Source organism: Saccopteryx bilineata, chromosome 6, assembly GCF_036850765.1.
Source record: "Saccopteryx bilineata isolate mSacBil1 chromosome 6, mSacBil1_pri_phased_curated, whole genome shotgun sequence".
In the NCBI taxonomy this organism is placed as follows: Eukaryota; Metazoa; Chordata; class Mammalia; order Chiroptera; family Emballonuridae; genus Saccopteryx; species Saccopteryx bilineata.
In genome coordinates this window covers 210,387,678-210,407,159 of record NC_089495.1, presented here as the reverse complement: position 1 = coordinate 210,407,159, position 19,482 = coordinate 210,387,678, and the positions used below count along the sequence as shown (strand labels likewise).

The 19,482-nt window shown below is 68.1% G+C and overlaps 1 protein-coding gene across 3 annotated transcripts in view; it reads right to left on the bottom strand.

Annotated features, from left to right (window-relative positions):
• COL20A1 (collagen type XX alpha 1 chain) overlaps positions 1-15,276 on the bottom strand; it is a 30,824-nt gene extending 15,548 nt beyond the window's left edge. For all 3 annotated transcript variants that reach the window (XM_066236284.1, XM_066236287.1, XM_066236286.1), the window contains exons 1-18: positions 15,187-15,276; positions 11,015-11,125; positions 9,300-9,443; positions 8,400-8,546; positions 8,015-8,134; positions 7,056-7,214; positions 6,666-6,785; positions 6,005-6,169; positions 5,042-5,206; positions 4,611-4,780; positions 4,197-4,326; positions 3,391-3,536; positions 3,178-3,301; positions 2,856-2,995; positions 2,308-2,437; positions 1,695-1,837; positions 1,400-1,532; positions 73-215 (exon numbers count right to left, since the gene is read on the bottom strand). In XM_066236284.1, the coding sequence (XP_066092381.1) occupies positions 73-215; positions 1,400-1,532; positions 1,695-1,837; positions 2,308-2,437; positions 2,856-2,995; positions 3,178-3,301; positions 3,391-3,536; positions 4,197-4,326; positions 4,611-4,780; positions 5,042-5,206; positions 6,005-6,169; positions 6,666-6,785; positions 7,056-7,214; positions 8,015-8,134; positions 8,400-8,546; positions 9,300-9,443; positions 11,015-11,125; positions 15,187-15,268 (2,472 nt within the window). In that variant the 5' untranslated portion in view covers positions 15,269-15,276. The remainder of the gene's footprint in view (positions 1-72; positions 216-1,399; positions 1,533-1,694; positions 1,838-2,307; positions 2,438-2,855; positions 2,996-3,177; positions 3,302-3,390; positions 3,537-4,196; positions 4,327-4,610; positions 4,781-5,041; positions 5,207-6,004; positions 6,170-6,665; positions 6,786-7,055; positions 7,215-8,014; positions 8,135-8,399; positions 8,547-9,299; positions 9,444-11,014; positions 11,126-15,186) is intronic.
• Positions 15,277-19,482: the final 4,206 nt, after the last annotated feature.

Genomic DNA, 19,482 nt, shown 5'->3' with positions numbered 1-19,482 from the left:
CCCCGGCCACCAGGCCCCAGGGGCCCATGAGGAGCGATGCCCCACCCCCCACCCCACTCCACCAAGACCCACCGATTTCTCTGGGCCTGAGCCTGAGGCCAGCGCGTAGGTGAGCCGGTAGTGGAGGACGTGGCCGGGCGGGGGCGTCCAGCTGACCCGCAGGCTGTTCGGGGACTCAGACGTCAGGGCCAGGTTGGACGGTGGGTTCCGGCTGACTGAGGGGGTGTGTGTGCGGGGGGTCAGCAAGGGGACGGCCAGAAGCCAGCAGCACACCCACCGTGCCCCCCCCACCCCGCTGCCCTGCAACCTCGGGACAGACGGAGCCCCCAGGTCGGCTCCAACACCCCCCTGAGCACTGTCACCCCAGGTGACTTAGCAGACCCTCAGCCGCCCCAGGGAGACCCTAAAACCCAGGCCAGAGGGTCAGAGGCTTGGGGAACTGCCTGTCAGCGTTTCTGAGAGTCTGGGGTCTGGGGCTGAGGAGGTGGGGCAGTCTGGGGTCTCTCGGGCTGTCACCGCCCGATGGGGGTGAGGGTCACCTATGGGGGGCGTAGCGGAGGGACACGGGGCTGAGGGTCACCTACGGGGGGCGTAGCGGAGGGACACGGGGCTGAGGGTCACCTACAGGGGGCGTAGCGGAGGGACACGGGGCTGAGGGTCACCTACGGGGGGCGTAGCGGAGGGACACGGGGCTGAGGGTCACCTACGGGGGGCGTAGCGGAGGGACACGGGGCTGAGGGTCACCTACGGGGGGCGTAGCGGAGGGACACGGGGTCGCTGCGGGCCACCTACGGGGGGCGTAGCGGAGGGACACGGGGTCGCTGCGGGCCACCTACGGGGGGCGTAGCGGAGGGACACGGGGTCGCTGCGGGTCACCTACGGGGGCTGTAGCGGAGGGACACGGGGTCGCTGAGGGTCACCTACGGGGGCTGTAGCGGAGGGACACGGGGTCGCTGAGGGTCACCTACGGGGGGCGTAGCAGAGGGACACGGGGCTGAGGGTCACCTACGGGGGGCGTAGCGGAGGGACACGGGGCTGAGGGTCACCTACGGGGGGCGTAGCAGAGGGACACGGGGCTGAGGGTCACCTACGGGGGGCGTAGCGGAGGGACACGGGGTCGCTGCGGGCCACCTACGGGGGGCGTAGCGGAGGGACACGGGGTCGCTGCGGGCCACCTACGGGGGCTGTAGCGGAGGGACACGGGGTCGCTGCGGGCCACCTACGGGGGCTGTAGCGGAGGGACACGGGGTCGCTGAGGGTCACCTACGGGGGGCGTAGCGGAGGGACACGGGGTCGCTGTGGGCCACCTACGGGGGGCGTAGCGGAGGGACACGGGGTCGCTGCGGGTCACCTACGGGGGGCGTAGCGGAGGGACACGGGGTCGCTGAGGGTCACCTACGGGGGGCGTAGCGGAGGGACACGGGCTCGCTGCGGGCCCCGTCCCTGTAGTAGGCCAGGATGGTGACCTCGTAGTCCGAGTGCCTGCCCAGGCCGGGCAGCACGGCCGCGCCCAGGTTTCCCGGGACAGAGATCTGCGGAGAGGAGGGACCGGGCGTCCACCTTGTGAGTGGTGGCCTCGCGCGAGGCCCGGCTCACAGGTCACGGGCTGGGCCGGCCAGTCCCTGGGTTCCTGCGCCGAGGTGTGAGCCCCCCGGGGCTGGAGGTGGGGGGCGGGGTCTTCTCCCCCCACACACCTCATGCGCCTTCCCGTCTCCCAGAGGCGTCCACTTGATCTGGTAGACCAGCACGCTGGACGCCGCTGCAGCTGCCCACTCCAGCCGGACCTTGTCCCCAGGGAGCTCGGTCACGGACAGCTGGCTCGGGCTGGGGACTTTCCCTGGGGGACAAAGCAGGGAGCCTGAGGCTGTTGCGGCCGTTGGGCGACCCCTTGGCCACTCATCAGAGCACCCTCTGGTGCCCCTTAAGGAGGTTTTGCTAGCATGGACCACACTTGGGGGGCAGAGGGGCCCCCCAATCTCCCCATGGTGGCCGCCCCCACATTTCCCCTTTCCTGGGACTGGACTACGGACTGAGTGGGGGCCTGCTTCCCGGGGGTGCCCCAGCCCCCCGAATCTGCTCACACCCTCGAGGGCCCCGCACCCCACTGTCACACCTGTCCAGGACTGTCCCCCCTGGCTCAGGGCTTCACAGAGCAGGCACCTAAGCCTGTGTTGATTTGAACCGTCCATGGGGACAGAGGGACGCAGGTCAACCTGGGGACACCCACCCCGCCCACTGACCGCCTGGAGACAGAGGGACACAGATCAACCTGGGAACACCCACCCCGCCCACTGACCGCCCGCTCACGTGTGGTCAGGCGCCCGGTCATTGTGGAGGAGCCGCCCCCCAGGTAGAGGCAGGTGACACGGACGGAGTAGGTGGTGGAGGAGGAGAGGGGCCTCAGAGTGACCGAGGTGGCGTTTCCAGGAGCCTCCATCTGTAAGGCCGGAGGGGACATGGGCAGGGCCGGGAGGCGACCCTTCATGCTGGGGAGGGGGCAGCCTCCGCTTGGACCGAGACCCCGGCCCAGAACCTCCCGCCCAGGACGGCCCCACGACCACCCCCAGAGTGGGGTCAGGTGGTGTGGGTCTGCCCATGGGGGCCGGGTCCCCCCACACAGCACCCTGTGCCCCCAGCTTCATCATTCACATCATCTCCGGATTCTCGGCTCCACACGTGGCCCCCACCCTGCCCGACGGGGGCCCCCAGGGGGGTTGCTGTCAGCACACTGTGTCCCCTGCACCAGGCTCTGAGCGCAGGGTGGGGGCAGCTGGGGGCCACAGGCGCCCGTGGACGCTTCAGTACCCCGAAGGCCGGCTCCCCGGGGACCCCGCAGAACACCAGCCTGCCCTCACCTGCCCCGAGTGGCTGCCCCCGCTGGACACGTAGCTGACCCTGCACAGGCGCACAGGCCTCGGGCTGCCCTCCCAGGACACGCGGGCCGAGTCGTGGCTTACGTCCGAGAAGCCCAGGTGTCTGGGGTGCGCCAGGGCAGCTGCGGGCACAGCGGGGCCTCAGAGACTGTCGGCCGCTCCCAGAGCATCCAGGGGAGCTGTGGGCGGTGGCCAGCCACAGTGGGGGTGCCAGGTGGGGGCCCCCACCCCCCCGGGAGGCTTGGGGAACCAGAGTGGCTCTTCTGCCCTCTGGGGGACAGCAGCCCGGGGGGCGGTCACTCACGGGTCCTGGCACGGATGCCCCGGGCCTCGCTGGCCTGCTCCCCTCGCAGGCTCTGCACCCAGATGTCGTAGTCCCTGCCCGGCTCCAGGTCGCCCAGCAGCACCTCCGGCCGCCCCACCCACACCTGCGGGGACGACACCCACACTGGCCCCCGCCCGCCTCGCTCCCCACCCTCAGCCCCAGCCGCCCTCTCCGCCCTGGCCGGCCACGCACCTCTCTGCCCTCCTCCTCGCCCTTGGGGGAGGCCGGCGCGCTCCGCACCAGGTACTGGGTGGCCCCGGCTGCAGGCTGCCAGGTGAGGTGGATGGTCTGGGGCGTCACCGTGGCCAGGGCCAGCGCCTGGGGCGGAGGCAGAGGTGCTGGGAGAGGGGAGGGCACCACAGGCAGAAGTCATACCGCAGCCCCTGGGGGCATGCCCCCCCCAAGAATTCTAAGCCTCTGTCCCCAAACGTCACCCTGGCCCAAGCTTCCAGCTCACAGTTCTGGGGAACCACAGCTGCCCCGTGGGGCTCTGTCTGGCAGGAGAGGGCCATGGTACCCAGGGGTAAAGGGCCCCATGAGGAAGCCAGAGGCCACAGGCCACATGCTGGTCAGTCCAGAACTGGCCAATCCCTGGAGGCAGGGCAGACTAGGGGTTGCCGTCGGGGGCGGTGGGGGTGAGAGCTGAGGGGCGCGGGGTTTCTGTTCTAAGGTTGACGTGGTGACGGGTGCACAGCGCCCCGAATGAGCTCACTGAAATCCACTGGGCTGCCTACTTTAAATGCCAAGTTGTAGGACACACCTCAGTGACGTGTGGAAGGGCTCAGGGCAGTCCCTGGGGCTGTGACCTGGCGTGGGGGGGTGGGGTGTGTGTTCCAGAACCAGGTGAACAGTAACAGTCACTGGCATTCAGATGAAGACACCGAGGGTCAGAGAGGTCCAGTGACTTGGCCTCGGCCACACAGCAAGTTGGGCATGGTGTTTCCTCCTCACCCCGGGCGAAGGCTCTAAGACCCACAAGTGCATGCTGCCCCGCTCACCGGTGGTCACCAGGCCCCGCAGGCCCTCGCCAACCCCGGCCTCGTAGACCGGGAACAGGGACACCAGGTACTCCGTGCCGGAGGTCAGGTTCTGCAGCTCCGCGGACGAGCTGGGCCCGTCCACCACCACCTGGAACGGGAGCCCCGAGGGAGCGGGCAGGGTGGGGCACTGGGGGACGCAGGGCAGGGCAACCCCACGATCTGGGCGAGGGCAGAGCAGCCCCGGCCCCCACGTGACAGGGGAGACGCAGGCGCCCCGCCCGCTGGGTCGCCCCAGTGCACCCCCAGGATGCAGGCTCCGGCTGGGCCGCCCCGCCCCCCGCTCCGCCTTTCCCCGCGTTGACTTCACCGTCCCCTCCCTGGGTGTCCATTCCAGCCTGGACTCTGCATGGGGCCGGGGAGGGCGGCTCTCACCTCCCTGGGAACGCCGCCCCTGGAAGGCTGCCACACCAGCAGGTACTTGAGTGGCGGCTCGGGGGCTGGCGTCCAGGACAGGTGGACGCTGGAGGAGGTCACCTGGGTCAGGACCAGGCTGGTGGGGGCGGAAAGGGGGTCCAGGGCTGGAGCAGCTACTGCTGGTTTAACTGAGGGAGGAAGGGCAGACGGGTGGTCAACGGCCCCAGCAGGTGGGGGCTTCAGCGGCTCCCCTGCGCCCCCTGGTGGCCACTTCCAGGAAGGACAGGTGTCCCCAGGTCGGGCTGCTGCCTCCCAGGGAGCCGTGGAAACGGGGGCGGCGGGGGGTGCAGGAGGTCCTTACAGGATCCACAAGCCCCGCAGGGCGGGGCCTGGCGGGCTGCGGGCGAGCGTGGGCGACCTGGTCGGGTCCCCACCCGCCTGCCGCTCACCTGGGTCCGGACGCGGGCTCCCGCCCTGGACCTTTTGGCAGATGAGGCGACTGAGCAGGCCGGCCAGTGTGCTGAGCCGGGGGAAGTCCTGCACGTTGTGGACGGTGATGTCCAGCGGCTGGGACGCCAGGAGCCTCAGCTCGGCCTCATCGGCGTTCTTCACGCCTGCGCACCGGGCGTGGGGGGTGTGGGAGGTGAGGAGAGGCCCCCTGGGAGTTATTGTCACGTCTTACACCGACTCACCCAGAGGGTGGAGGGGGCCCTCCCAGCCACATACGCCAGACCCCACAGGCCCCAGGACGGAGACACCTGGCAGGGCCCTGTGAGTCGAGGCGGGACAGGAAGAGGTTTACAGATGATGCAGCAAACTAGCCCATTCCGCACGGCCCCGCGCCGACCTGTGGCCGCCCTCCAAGTGCCCACGGGTGCTCGGATGCTGGCTCGGGCACCATCACCAAGCTCCTGGAGCATGGACAGGTCCTCTTGCCTTGCAGACTTGGGGTTGGGGCTTTGAGGGGCCGCGAGGGGTGTGAGCCGCTACCCCGCTCCAGGTCCCCGCAGGGGTGTGAGCCGCTACCCCGCTCCAGGTCCCCGCAGGGGTGTGAGCCGCTACCCCGCTCCAGGTCCCCGCAGGGGTGTGAGCCGCTACCCCGCACCAGGTCCCCGCAGGGGTGTGAGCCGCTAGCCCGCACCAGGTCCCCGCAGGGGTGTGAGCCGCTAGCCCGCACCAGGTCCCCGCAGGGGTGTGAGCCGCTACCCCGCACCAGGACCCCGCAGGGGTGTGAGCCGTTACCCCGCACCAGGTCCCCGCAGGGGTGTGAGCCGCTACCCCGCACCAGGTCCCCGCAGGGGTGTGAGCCGCTACCCCGCTCCAGGTCCCCGCAGGGGTGTGAGCCGCTACCCCGCACCAGGTCCCCGCAGGGGTGTGAGCCGCTAGCCCACACCAGGACCCAGGCTGCTCACCCACAGCAAAGACGTCGACGTCCAGGTCCTTGAGGACGCGGCCAGCAGCACAGGCATCGTCCTGGGACTTGCCGTCCGTCACTAGAACCACCACCTTGGCTGCCTCCGGACGCGGACCTGCTCCTGGCTTCAGGTTCTGCTCCAGCACGTGGGTCAGGGCCAGGCCTGGGGGACAGTGGGGATCATGGGCAGAGGCCCCGCACCTGCCCCAGTGCCCTCCCTGCCCACGACTCCACCCCCGGCTGTTGGACCCGATGCTCCGCCCACCGGGTGGGCCCTGCACCCTCCAGACCGGGGGCATCCGCAGGAAAGCGACACCCCCACCCTTTGCCTCAAAGGCACCTCAGACAGGAGACCCAGGGCCAGCTCTCCACACCCGGCCACTGAGCAGCGGGTGCGGGGCCCAGACAGCGCCAGGGAAGCCCCTGGGGGCGTGGGGGGCTGCTTCCAGCGAGGCCATGGCCACGCCCACCGCAGCCCCTCCCAGAAGCTCGGTCTACAGAGGAGCCACTCCCGGGCCAGCAAGATCCCCGATTACAAAGGCGGGAATGGGGGTGGGGGTCAGCTCCCCCCAGCCCTGGGCCTGGTTTACGCACAACTTTGCAAGTCTGGGAGGCTCTCAGGACAGCGCGGGGGCCGGGGTCGCAGGGAGGGGGCAGACCTGTGAACGTGTTTCCCCCTTTGTAGCGGAGTCCGCGGACGGCCGCCAGCACCTCCTCCTTGGTGCCGAAGCTGTTCAGGTCCCACTCGGTCTGGGGGTCCCCACTGTACTGAGTCAGGCCTGGGAGGAGGGGAACTGGGTGTGGCAGCTGGAGTGCCAAGCGGCGGGGGGGGGGGGTGTCAGGTGCTGGCAGAACCCCAGCTTTGCTAGACGCCCCCCAGCCAGGAGCCAGCTGCCCCATCGGCCCCGCTGGGGACCCCCACCGGCCCGGCTTGGCGGTTGCAGGCCGCAGGAATCAGCAGCAAGCTCTCCCCTGGCCCCGCCCACTTCTCGCCCGCGCTGGGGGCTGGGGGACTGGGAGGACCACCGGGGCGGGGGGCCAGAACCCACCGACTTGTACTTTATCCGGACCAATGTCAAAGGGCTCGATCACACTGGCCAGGAAGTCTTTGACCTGTTGGAAGTGACCGTGGCCGACACTCCAAGACCCGTCCACCAGGAAGATCATATCCGTGGGTGTGGGTGGCGTGCAGCGGAACTGCGGTCCGGCTGGGCAGGCAGGCAGGCGGGAAAGAAAGTGAGGTGTAGGCAAGGCCCCACCACCATGGCTGAGTGCTGAACCCCAAGTTCCTCCAGGCTGGGCTCCAGCCTCCCGGGGTCTCTTTCCCTGAGGGTGAGGGGCAGGGAGCTCTGACCTCTCAGTGAAGTGGGGGCGGAGTCTCGGGGGACCCAGATTCCAGAGGTGGTCGGGTCTCCCCAGCCTCAGGAAAGCCCACGTGGACCTCGGTCCACAGGGTCAGCCCCTCCAAGCCCTCCAAAGAGGGCCAACGAAACACCCAGTGCCCCTGCCTCTCTGCCCCCCCAGCAGCCTTGGCAGGGCCGGGCACTGTGCGTGGGTGTTTATGTGGGGCCGCTGTGTGTGGACCACCTCCTCCAGCCGGAGGACACCCCGAGGCCCAGGGGCAGAGGCTTCCCAAAGGGAGGGGCCGACTGGGGCTGGGTGGGTGGGGTCAGCACCACGGACAGCGCCACTCAGCGCTCTGGAACTGGGAGCTTCTCAGCGGACCCAGGAGCTCTTCCAAGACAAAGAAAGGCTTGCACCACCCCGCCTGGGGCCTGGCGCCTGGGGCTCCCTGAGTTCTGCTCAGACCCAGGCCAAGCCCAGAGTCAGGGCCAGACACCACATGGAGCCCCCTGAGGAGGCAGGTTCTCCGTGAGGCCCCATCTGATGGGGAGACACAACCCCCACCTGCAGGGCCTGGGGAAGACCACACACCTGTCTGCTCTGCCCCGGGGCCCACAGCAGCTCCCAGGCAAGCCCGCGGGAGCTGGTGCCCTGGCTGTTTTACCTGGTTTTTCTCTCTTTCCCCCGGAGGCCCTGGTGTGGCTCTGCCTCTCTGGGCTGGGCTGAGCTGAGGCCTTCCCCTCGGGGGAAGCGCTGAGGGAGCGCTGGTCATCGCTGGGCACTCCTGAGAGAGGTCACAGCAGTGTCACCTTTCACCTGCCTCTTTCGGGCTGGGGGACACCTGAGGGGGTCGAGGGCGGTAGGCCCAGGCGCCCCAGTGGCGGGCACGTCCCTGGTGGGCTTGAGTGAGCCCCAGAAAGGGGCCACAAGCTTTAGTTAAAGCTCAGGCATGTGAGGTCAGAGGAAGAAATTCCCAGCCACGCGCAGAGAAAACGTGAGAAGACCCCCCACCCGCCCTAGCAATTTACCCTCACCCCACTTGGACCCACCAAGACTGGGCAGCTCGTGGGCTGGGGCCCAGGTGACTTGGAACTCAGGGTCTGGGCTCCCCATGTGTTGGGGTGTGGGCTCCAGAGCTGCGCCCCCCGGAGGCCTCCAGCCGCTCCTGCTCACGGAGTGGCTCTTCAGATCCTCAACTGCAGAGAGACGCAAGCGCCTGTCAGGACCCTCCAGGGTGGGAACAGAGGCCCGAGGACCTGGAGGGTCCCAAGCACAGCCTTCCCTGCATGGTTGGGCACCTCCGGGGCTCCATCGGGCCCCGGCCCCCTGGGAGACAGGCAGGGGAGGGGACCAGGAGTGATGTCCGGAGCTCCCTCGGGCCCCGGCCCCCTGGGAGACAGGCAGGGGAGGGGACCAGGAGTGATGTCCGGAGCTCCATCGGGCCCCGGCCCCCTGGGAGACAGGCAGGGGAGGGGACCAGGAGTGATGTCCGGAGCTCCATCGGGCCCCGGCCCCCTGGGAGACAGGCAGGGGAGGGGACCAGGAGTGATGTCCGGAGCTCCCTCGGGCCCCCTGGGAAACAGGCAGGGGAGGGGACCAGGAGTGATGTCTGGAGCTCCCTCCGGCCCCCTGGGAGACAGGCAGGGGAGGGGACCAGGAGTGATGTCTGGAGCTCCCTCGGGCCCCCTGGGAGACAGGCAGGGGAGGGGACCAGGAGTGATGTCTGGAGCTCCATCGGGCCCCGGCCCCCTGGGAGACAGGCAGGGGAGGGGACCAGGAGTGATGGGCAAGGCTCTGGGTGGCGTCCTGGAGAGCAGAACTCACACCCAGGCCTCGGTCTCCGGGCCCGGAGGTGTGGCCAGGGCTCAGCTCCCGCCTCCCCCTCCGCCATGCTCACCCCCCACTCCCGCCCCAGAGGCTGGAGTCCGTGTGGAGGATGGCGGACTTACTCACAAACTCCCTCCGAGCCAGCAGGACGTTGCCTGAACCCGTGAGCTCAAAGATCTGCACGGTGTACTCCTTGGAGGGGCTCAGGCCGCCCACCGTGGCCTTGGGGGTCTTGGTGGTCAGCATCACCTCCTGCTCCGAGTCCCCTGGGGCGGGGTTGGGAAGAGCCGTTGAGGCCACCGAGGTGTGTGCCCACAGGAGTACCGCACACGCGTGCGTTTATGCGTGCATTCAGGTGCACATGTGTGTCAGGGGCGGTGACATCCTCCTGGCTCCTCCTCGTCCCCAAGGCCCCTCGTCTCTCTCCTCTGAGGCCCTTGCCAGGCCCGCTCCTGCCCGTCCCCCACCTGCACCCCCACCCCGGGGTGTGGGCTCCAGAGCTGCGCCCCCCGGAGGCCCCTCCCTTTGGGAAGCCTCTGCCCCTGGGCCTCGGGGTGTCCTCCGGCTGGAGGAGGTGGTCCACACACAGCGGCCCCACATAAACACCCACGCACAGTGCCCGGCCCTGCCAAGGCTGCTGGGGGGGCAGAGAGGCAGGGGCACTGGGTGTTTCGTTGGCCCTCTTTGGAGGGCTTGGAGGGGCTGACCCTGTGGACCGAGGTCCACGTGGGCTTTCCTGAGGCTGGGGAGACCCGACCACCTCTGGAATCTGGGTCCCCCGAGACTCCGCCCCCACTTCACTGAGAGGTCAGAGCTCCCTGCCCCTCACCCTCAGGGAAAGAGACCCCGGGAGGCTGGAGCCCAGCCTGGAGGAACTTGGGGTTCAGCACTCAGCCATGGCGGTGGGGCCTTGCCTACACCTCACTTTCTTTTCCGCCTGCCTGCCTGCCCAGCCGGACCGCAGTTCCGCTGCACGCCACCCACACCCACGGATATGATCTTCCTGGTGGATGGGTCTTGGAGTATCGGCCACGGTCACTTCCAACAGGTCACACCCCAGCCCCTATGTGCTGATGGGAACGTCACCCAGTCGGGGGCTTGGGCACGAGGGCAAGCCGGCTCCTGTGTGCCCCCTGGACCCCTGCGGGCACACTGGTTTGGGTGGACGGTGGCTGAAGGTCCTGCGATCATGTTACATATTGTAATGAAAACCACTGTGGAGGTCTTAGTCTGATACGATGATGTATGTCAACTCTTCCTCACTAAAACTGGAGGAAGTATAAACGGCTTGAACAAATGAGGTAGATGGATTTGGCGTAATTAAAATGTTAGAAAACTACCTACACCCCCCCCAAGTGAAGCGGGTTATCGCTGAGAGCAGAGGGCAGGTGAGCTCACGGTCTGCCTGTTCCTGCAATCACACACTCCTATCTGTGAGCTTCTGGTGGGGGCGGGGAGTTGAAACTCGCGTTGTGGTCATGTCAGCAGAGCTCTGTGGTTGGCCTGCCCCAGGCCCCCCGGGACCCACGGCCCCGCCTCCTGTAACCGGATGCCCCCCACCCCCGCCGATCGCTGGCACCCAGAATCCTGAAAGGTCTCTAGGCTCAAGCAGGGACCTGTTGTTTCTTCAAAAGCCAGTGACTGCCACCTTCCGCCCGGGCTGGGCGTGAGGTCAGCCGTGGAAAACGTGAGAATCTCCCGCCATGTGCCCCGACCACCACCCCGAGGAGGGAAGGCGGGGTCGCACAGACGCGTGGACACTGAACGGCAGGAGCGGGCCGTACAGCTTCTGACACCGTCCACCCTCACAGCGGGGGGGGGGGTGCAGCCCTCCTACCTGCCATGGGCTTCACCTGCACCAGGTAGCCAAGCCTGTGTCCCTCCGACTCCGTCCATTTCATCTGCAGCCGGTCCTCGGGCAGCACAGCCAGCCTCAGGCGGCCGCTTGCTGGGGAGACAGGACAGGGTTGCCAGGACTGACCCCCAGGGGTAGGGGGCTCACAGAACCTGCTCTGAATGGTGCGAGGAGGCTTGGTCCCCGCTGGGGGCACCTGGAAAAGATGAGGCCCCACCCACAACTGGAGGGAGACTGGACCCTCACAGGGGTCCAAGGTCCCCGGGCCGCCCCACTGGCTCTCCGAGGGGTGTCCCTTGCCCCGGTCAAGGGTGGCTCAGACCAGCCTCCCGGAGATGCGATAACCACCCTGCCGGCAACAGCAGGCGCTGAGCCAACTGGGCAGCTGTGACCCCCAGCTGGGCCCGGAGCCCCGGCCATTCCCCACCAGAGTCTCCACGGGGTGGGACACCCCAGCGGTGTGGCGGCTGCTGACCCCCAGCTGGGCCCGGAGCCCCGGCCATTCCCCACCAGAGACTCCACGGGGTGCAGCGGTGTGGCTGCTGCTGACCCCCAGCTGGGCCCGGAGCCCCGGCCATTCCCCACCAGAGTCTCCACGGGGTGCAGCGGTGTGGCGGCTGCTGACCCCCAGCTGGGCCCGGAGCCCCGGCCATTCCCCACCAGAGTCTCCACGGGGTGGGACACCCCAGCGGTGTGGCGGCTGCTGACCCCCAGCTGGGCCCGGAGCCCCGGCCATTCCCCACCAGAGTCTCCACGGGGTGGGACACCCCAGCGGTGTGGCTGCTGCTGACCCCCAGCCCCGGCCATTCCCCACCAGAGTCTCCACAGGGTGGGACACCCCAGCGGTGTGGCGGCTGCTGACCCCCAGCTGGGCCCGGAGCCTTGACCATTCCCCACCAGAGTCTCCACGGGGTGCAGCGGTGTGGCTGCTGCTGACCCCCAGCTGGGCCTGGAGCCTTGACCATTCCCCACCAGAGTCTCCACGGGGTGCAGCGGTGTGGCTGCTGCTGACCCCCAGCTGGGCCCGGAGCCCCGGCCATTCCCCACCAGAGTCTCCACGGGGTGCAGCGGTGTGGCTGCTGCTGACCCCCAGCTGAGCCCGGAGCCCCGGCCATTCCCACCAGAGACTCCACGGGGTGCAGCGGTGTGGCTGCTGCTGACCCTCAGCTGGGCCCGGAGCCCCGGCCATTCCCCACCAGAGTCTCCATGGGGTGCAGCAGTGTGGCTGCTGCTGACCCCCAGCTGGGCCCGGAGCCCCGGTCATTCCCACCAGAGTCTCCACGGGGTGGGACACCCTAGCGGTGTGGCGGCTGCTGACCCCAAGCTGGGCCCGGAGCCTTGACCATTCCCCACCAGAGTCTCCACGGGGTGCAGCGGTGTGGCTGCTGCTGACCCCCAGCTGGGCCCGGAGCCCCGGCCATTCCCCACCAGAGTCTCCATGGGGTGCAGCGGTGTGGCTGCTGCTGACCCCCAGCTGGGCCCGGAGCCCCGGTCATTCCCACCAGAGACTCCACGGGGTGCAGCGGTGTGGCTGCTGCTGACCCCCAGCTGGGCCCGGAGCCCCGGTCATTCCCACCAGAGTCTCCACGGGGTGCAGCGGTGTGGCTGCTGCTGACCCCCAGCTGGGCCTGGAGCCCCAGTCATTCCCACCAGACACTCCACGGGTGCAGCGGTGTGGCTGCTGCTGACCCTCAGCTGGGCCTGGAGCCTTGACCATTCCCCACCAGAGTCTCCACAGGGTGCAGCGGTGTGGCTGCTGCTGACCCCCAGCTGGGCCTGGAGCCTTGACCATTCCCCACCAGAGTCTCCACGGGGTGCAGCGGTGTGGCTGCTACTGACCCCCAGCTGGGCCTGGAGCCTTGACCATTCCCCACCAGAGTCTCCATGGGGGTGCAGCGGTGTGGCTGCTGCTGACCCCCAGCTGGGCCCGGAGCCCCAGCCATTCCCCACCAGAGTCTCCACGGGGTGCAGCGGTGTGGCTGCTGCTGACCCCCAGCTGGGCCCGGAGCCTTGACCATTCCCCACCAGAGTCTCCACGGGGTGCAGCGGTGTGGCGGCTGCTGACCCCCAGCTGGGCCCGGAGCCTTGACCATTCCCCACCAGAGTCTCCATGGGGTGCAGCGGTGTGGCTGCTGCTGACCCCCAGCTGGGCCCGGAGCCCCGGCCATTCCCCACCAGAGTCTCCACGGGGTGGGACACCCCAGCGGTGTGGCTGCTGCTGACCCCCAGCTGCTGAGGCCACAGCCCTGCGGGGGTGTGGCCCCCTGGGACTTGAGGGTGCCCTGTAGGGGGAGGGGTCCCCTGGAGGTGGTCGTCCTAGGGGTGGGGGGGGCGGCAGTGGCCCAAAGCTAGGGCATGGCCTGACCCCCCCAGGGAAGCTTCCGGTAGCTCATGGTAGGCGCAGCTAATTTTAGAAAACAGAGACAGAGACGGGCTTCTTCTGGCTGCCCCACTGAGAGCTGGGGTGCACAAGGAGGAGGGCAGGGGCCGGGGGCCCCGGGGGCAGATACAATGGCGGCTTCAGAGAGGGAAGCAGCTGCTCCTCGGAGCGTCACGCTGACAGACAGGAATGTCTGGGGCGGCCGGGCTCTGAAAAGCCGCTTGTGAACGAGGCCTCAGCTCCAGCTCATGAACAGCCCTCTGTGTCAGTGTGTCCGGATGTGCTGGGGGGGGCACCCCAAACTGCCTTCTGGGGTCCCAGACGTGCCGGGGGGGGAGACACCCCAAACTGCCTTCTGGGGCCCTGGACGTGCCGGGGGGGAGGCGCCCCAAACTGCCTTCTGGGGCCTGGACGTGCCAGGGGGGCACCCCAAACTGCCTTCTGGGGCCCCGGACGTGCCGGGGGGAGACACCCCAAACTGCCTTCTGGGGCCCTGGACGTGCCAGGGGGGCACCCCAAACTGCCTTCTGGGGCCCCGGACGTGCCGGGGGGAGACACCCCAAACTGCCTTCTGGGGCCCCGGACGTGCCAGGGGGGGAGGTGCCTCAAACTGCCTTCTGGGGCCCCGGACGTGCCGGGGGGGAGGTGCCCCAAACTGCCTTCTGGGGCCCCCATGTTGGGGACCCAGGCAGAGCGCTGCGCAGACAGCTGGGTGCCCTCTCCACAGGGCCACCCTTAGGGAAGGGCGGCCCACGGCAGGGTCTGCCCAGAACCTGCATGGACCTGGTGACGGGCCGTCCAGCGTGTGAGGCCTGAACTCAACTTGTCATGGGGTCATCTGGTGACCTGGCACGAGGGAACCACCCAGGCAGCCGTCACCAACCTGGCACAAAACCAGACAGAGGACGTGCCACAAAAATAAGGAAGTAGGCAGCCCATGCTGGCCCGGCTGGCGCACCCCACAGAGGCCTTCCTGACGGATGAGGGCTGCGCCCCCGTCGCCCGAGGGGTGCTGCTTGAACAGTGGTGGGAGGCGGCCCCTCACCCTCACGTCACCCAGCGGCAGCCACCGGTGCTCGTGACCCGCAGGGCGGGGGCAAAGCCAGCTTGCGGTGTGGCCAGAGCCTCAGCCCTCAGGATGCAGAGACCCCTCCCAGTGTCCATCTAGCCCGGCTTTCCTGGGCTGAGCTCGGCCAAGATGTGTCCCTTTCGGGGTGGTGTCACAGCAACCTTCCAGTGGACATTACCCAGAAAGGGAGACCCTGTATAGGAAGTGGCTCGATTAAAGGACAACACACGGAGCCTGACAGCGGGCGTGGGGGCTGGGGGAGAAGCCGATGTGAACTGTGACCCCTCCCCCCATGTACCTTAAACAATCTGGGCAGGGGCTAAAAGCCAACAACACCCCATGGTCGGGGTGGGGGGTCACTTTTACTGCAGGTTTGTGCCGTTTGGGAATTCTATGTGAAGAAGGTATTAGTGGAGGGATCACAAAGAAAATAAACATGAAAGGATTAAGTGCACAGTGTTACTGCCTGTTTTTAAATAAAGGAACCAGAAATCAGAAGCATCCCCAAGGCAAGGTGAAAGGTCAGAAGGCCAAAGGTCGAGCAGTGAGCAGGAGCCTAGGCTAAGGCAGAGGAGCACAGATGACCCCTTGGGCTGCCCTGTCCTGTCACTCACAGAGCAAGAATGCCCTTGGGGAAAGCCCCACCGGGGGGTCGAGGGCAGGCAAGGGGGCTCCATCCCCAGCAAGTCCTCACCTTGTCCTTACCTTGTCCCTGGCCAAGTCCCAGGGTGACGCCCAGCCACAGCCAGAGGCAGACCCCCAGGTAGGGGTGCACGCGGGCACTCATGGTGCTCGGCCTGCGGAAGGAGAGGCCTTCTGTCCGTCTGTCTGTCCTCCCTGACCGCAAAGTCAGAGCTTCTCCATCTACATCCTGTGGCCCAGAGGCTGAGCCCACTAGGACGCCCGTGGACAGGTGTGCAGACCCCACACAGGACCCAATACTGCTCCCCCGCTCTGTCCGCTGCGGGCTGGCCGCATCAGCAGGCCCAGCAGGAGCTTCCTGGAGCGAGAGGTCAGCCCCCACCCCCACCCCGTAACGCTGACTCAGACACAGCCTGGTCCCGCATCCCGTCCTCCGGACTTTCTCCACCGGCCAGCCTGGATCTCCTCACTGCTGCTGTGGTCACTCACTTGCCACGAGACCACACGAGGATGGCCGCTGTCAGGGCCCAGGGGCCCGGGGAAGAAACTGAGGTTGGGGGGAAAGACTCTAGTTTGAGTAGAACCTCTGGGGAGTGGACTTCTACCCCAGAGCCGGCCTTTTGTGGGGAGGAGGCCCATGGAGAGGGGGCTGGGGTCCTGGGGGGAGCCTTCTGGGGGCATTCCTCCCCCCCAAGCCGCCCAGGCCTCTGCTGACAGTGCAGAGGGGGCACAGCGCAGGACCTGGGTCCATACCCTCACCCAGGGCGGGTGGCAGGGCGGCACACTGCCTGAGAGCTCGCGGGGTCAGAGGGCTCTGCAGGGGTCAGAGGGCTATGTAGGAGCTCCTGGTGCCTGGACCCCCCAGACCCGCATGCTGAAGCCAGACCCTCTCCCTCCCTCCCCAAAAACCTGGCCCAACCTGGTGGGACCCCTTCCGGGAGCACAGAGCCCCCTACCTTGCCCCCGCCAGGAGAACAATTCCTCCCAGCCTGTCTGAAAGGTCAAGGTCATCCTCGGGTCAGAGCCCTGGCCGACCCCCCAGGGCCTCCTCACCCACCCAGCGCCCAGGGCCACCGGCCGGTCACCAACCTGCTGATGCCCACTCCGGTCCTGCTGAACCCACAGGGCAGCCAGGGCTTATGAAGGCGCCTGTCCCGTGATGTCACTGCCCAGGCCCAGCCCTCGGCCTCCTCCCTGCCCCGGCTCTCCACCCTTCCCTGCTCTTGCCCAGGACGGCCCCTCTCAGCGTGAGGGGCACGGAGGTCCGGCCTGAAGGGCCCCACACGGTGTGGGCTCCAGCACTGACCCAACACCTTTATCCCTCACCCCACGGGGTCTGCCCCAGAGAAGGGCTCAAGAACAGAGCCCCCATGGGTGGCCCTGAATGAACACCAGGATGTGGGTAATGGGCACTGGGTTTCTCTGGCAGCCGGGGGCCGCGTGGAGCAGCCCCTGGACCCCAGGGCCACGCCAGCCTGCGCCCGCCCCCTCCTCCAACGTCACTCCCAGGGTCAGGAGCCCGGACCCGAGCCCTGGGTCTGTGCAGTGGTCCCCCAGCGCCCAGGCCCACGGCCACCCTGGCTCTGGCCGGAGCCCCTCAGCATAGACCACACCTCCACCACCCTCCTCAGCCTGCAGCCTCAGCCACACCGACCCTGGCCGGCCCCGGGAACCAGTGCCTGGATGGGGCACCCATCCCTGCCCCCGTCCCCGCCCCTGCCCAGGTAGCTGTGGGCGGGTGGGCTTGACCTCTGGGTGCTCACAGGGCTGGGGCCTCTCGGGCTCTGACTGGGTTTGGTTTCCGCAGACAGGGCTGCTTTGGGGGAGGTGGGCACAGCGGGCACAGGCCCTCGGGGCTGGGGGCCATGAGCCAGAGAAGTGAGATTGGGGCGGGTGGGGGTGGTCAGAAAGCAAGGGTGGGGACCCACCTCTGCCGGACCTCTCACTTTGCCCCTGCTGGCCAGTCTACCTACGGGAAGCCTGGGAACCCTGCTGGGGGCCCACAGCCCCAGGCCTGGGTGAGGAAACTGAAGCAGGGGGCCGGCTTTGCCCAGGTCACCGAGTCCCCATCTGCCAGTGTCGTGAGCCCAGCTTCTCTTCCCGAGGACCAGGGCGTCCAGCCGGGTCACTGTAGAGCTGAGCCTGTCCCAGGGCGAGTCCCGAGACCCCTGTGCGCAGCCGGAGGGCCCTGCCGACCCCAGCAGAGGCCACTCACATGCCGCCCCCAGCAGCGGCCAGCAGGGGCCACTCACACGCCGACCCCAGCAGCGGCCAGCAGGGGCCACTCACACGCCGACCCCAGCAGCGGCCAGCAGGGGCCACTCACACGCCGACCCCAGCAGCGGCCAGCAGGGGCCACTCACACGCTGCCCTCCAAGCAGGCGAGCCTGCAGCTCTTCAGTGCTCTGGCTGGATCCCGGCCGCCTGTCATCTGTGTGCCTTCCCCAGAGTCCCTGTGCCCAGTAAGCTTGATGTCCTGCAGCCCAAGTCCACTTAGCGGTGTTGGGGCTCAGCCAGAGCACAGGCTGCCCAGGGGCACAGCTGGGAAAGGTCGGGACAGACGCTGGCCCCTGCCGAGCACTGGGTGGGGGTCCTGTCTTGGTAAGCCACATGCCCTCAGCCCTCCCACCCCACCCTGTCGCAGGCAGGTGGGGACCCCGGGCCCACCTCAGCCCCCAGCAGTGGGGAAGAGGCCCGAGGGTCTCAGTGCTGAGCAAAGTCCCCAGTGCTGGCCCCGGCTCGGGCGTGGGGTTTCAGGACAGACCTGGAGGCCTGCCTGAGGGTGAGGGCTGAACAGGGAGGCAGGACAGGTGGATGCATGTGAAGGGGGCGGGCACCACTGGTCGCAGGAAAGTTCCAGAAAAGGAAGCGAAGCTGGAAGGGCTTGGCCTTGGCCTCCGAGTGTCTGCTGGCCAGTCTTGAGCCTCAGGCAGGGTTCTGGGGCAAATCTGGCAGAGGCGGGCCCCAGACCAGCCTGGCCTCCTGGAGGGGAGTCTGGTGGGACCGCAGGCAGGGGGCTGGGGGCAGAGGGCACTTCTCAGCCCATGGCCCGGTCTCTCCCCGCCAGCTGCCCGAGAGGCAGAGCCCAGCTGGCCAGCGCAGGGCATGGTGCCACCCCGGACTCCTGTCCAGCCTAAAGCACTGCCTTGGGGCAGCACGGCTGACCAGAGACCACGGGAAGTCAGCTCCAACCCTAGAGGCTGCACGCCATGTTGCCGGCCACAGGCTTCCCTGGCGGTCCCGGGACACAGGCTCAGACGGAGGGCAGGGGCCTTGTGGCAACTGGCTGCCCTGGGCACGGGGGTCCAGGGAGTCTGCCCTCACAGCCAGGGGGGTGCGCCCCAGAGACCTTCCTGGTGAGTATCCACCTGCACCGCCGGGGGCCCCACACCACACTGGGGGGCCTTCAGGGGTTCACTCAGACCACTCTGTCACCTCCGAGCTTTGCTGTGACACCAGTGTCCCTGTACGGGAGGGGCCCCACAGCCAGGAGGAGGCCTGGGCCCCGCCTCGCACAGATCCTGCACAGCAGCAAGGGTGTCCGGCTTTGCCCAGGGTGGGGGTGCAGGTGGGGGTCTCGGGCCACCACAGCCCAGCACGCCCCAGCAGGTCTGAGAGCAGAGCCCCCTTCAGCAGACCTCGTGCCAGTGCGTCTGACCTGCACCTTGTGCCACAGACCAACGGTGAGCCGACGGGCACCTTGTTAGTGCCTGGTAGTGGGTATGACAGGGGGCATGGGCCAGCCTGCAGTGGCTCAGAGGCGGAGGCTCTGGGTGGACAGGGAGACCCAGCGACAGTGTGAGGAGGACCTGAGGAAGGACAAAGGACCCCCACAGGAAGGACAGCACCCCGGGCACAGCGGACACTGGCGGGGAGCGTGCAGGGACCAGCTGGATGCATCCCTCCCAGCTCTCGGCTGTGAGCAAGGCCTGGCCGGCAGGCAGAGTGAGCTCTGGTCATGGGTAAGAATGTGGGCAGCTCAGTGCCAGCCGGGCACAGGCCCAGCCCTGCTCTTGCACGAGCGAACAGTCCCGGCCCCAGGCTGGGCCTTACCCCGGGGTCCAGCTCTGGCTCAGGGGTGGGGTGACGTGCAGCCCTCGTGGAAGGGGGGCAGCAGGTGCTGCTCTGACACAGGCGTTTTCTTTGGAGAGAGAGCACGGAGCAGCACGCCACGTCAGACACCAGCTGCGGGCAGCTCTCGGGAGGGGGTTTATTGTGTGTGTGGCCGGTCCCCATGGCCCTGCCCCCCACGGCCCCCAAGAGCATGTCTGGGAGGGCGAGAGGGGCCCCATGGCCAGACAGTGGCCGGGCTCTGCGCAGCAGGCCGTGGAGTGAGGCCCGCATGCTGAGCCCCCGTGG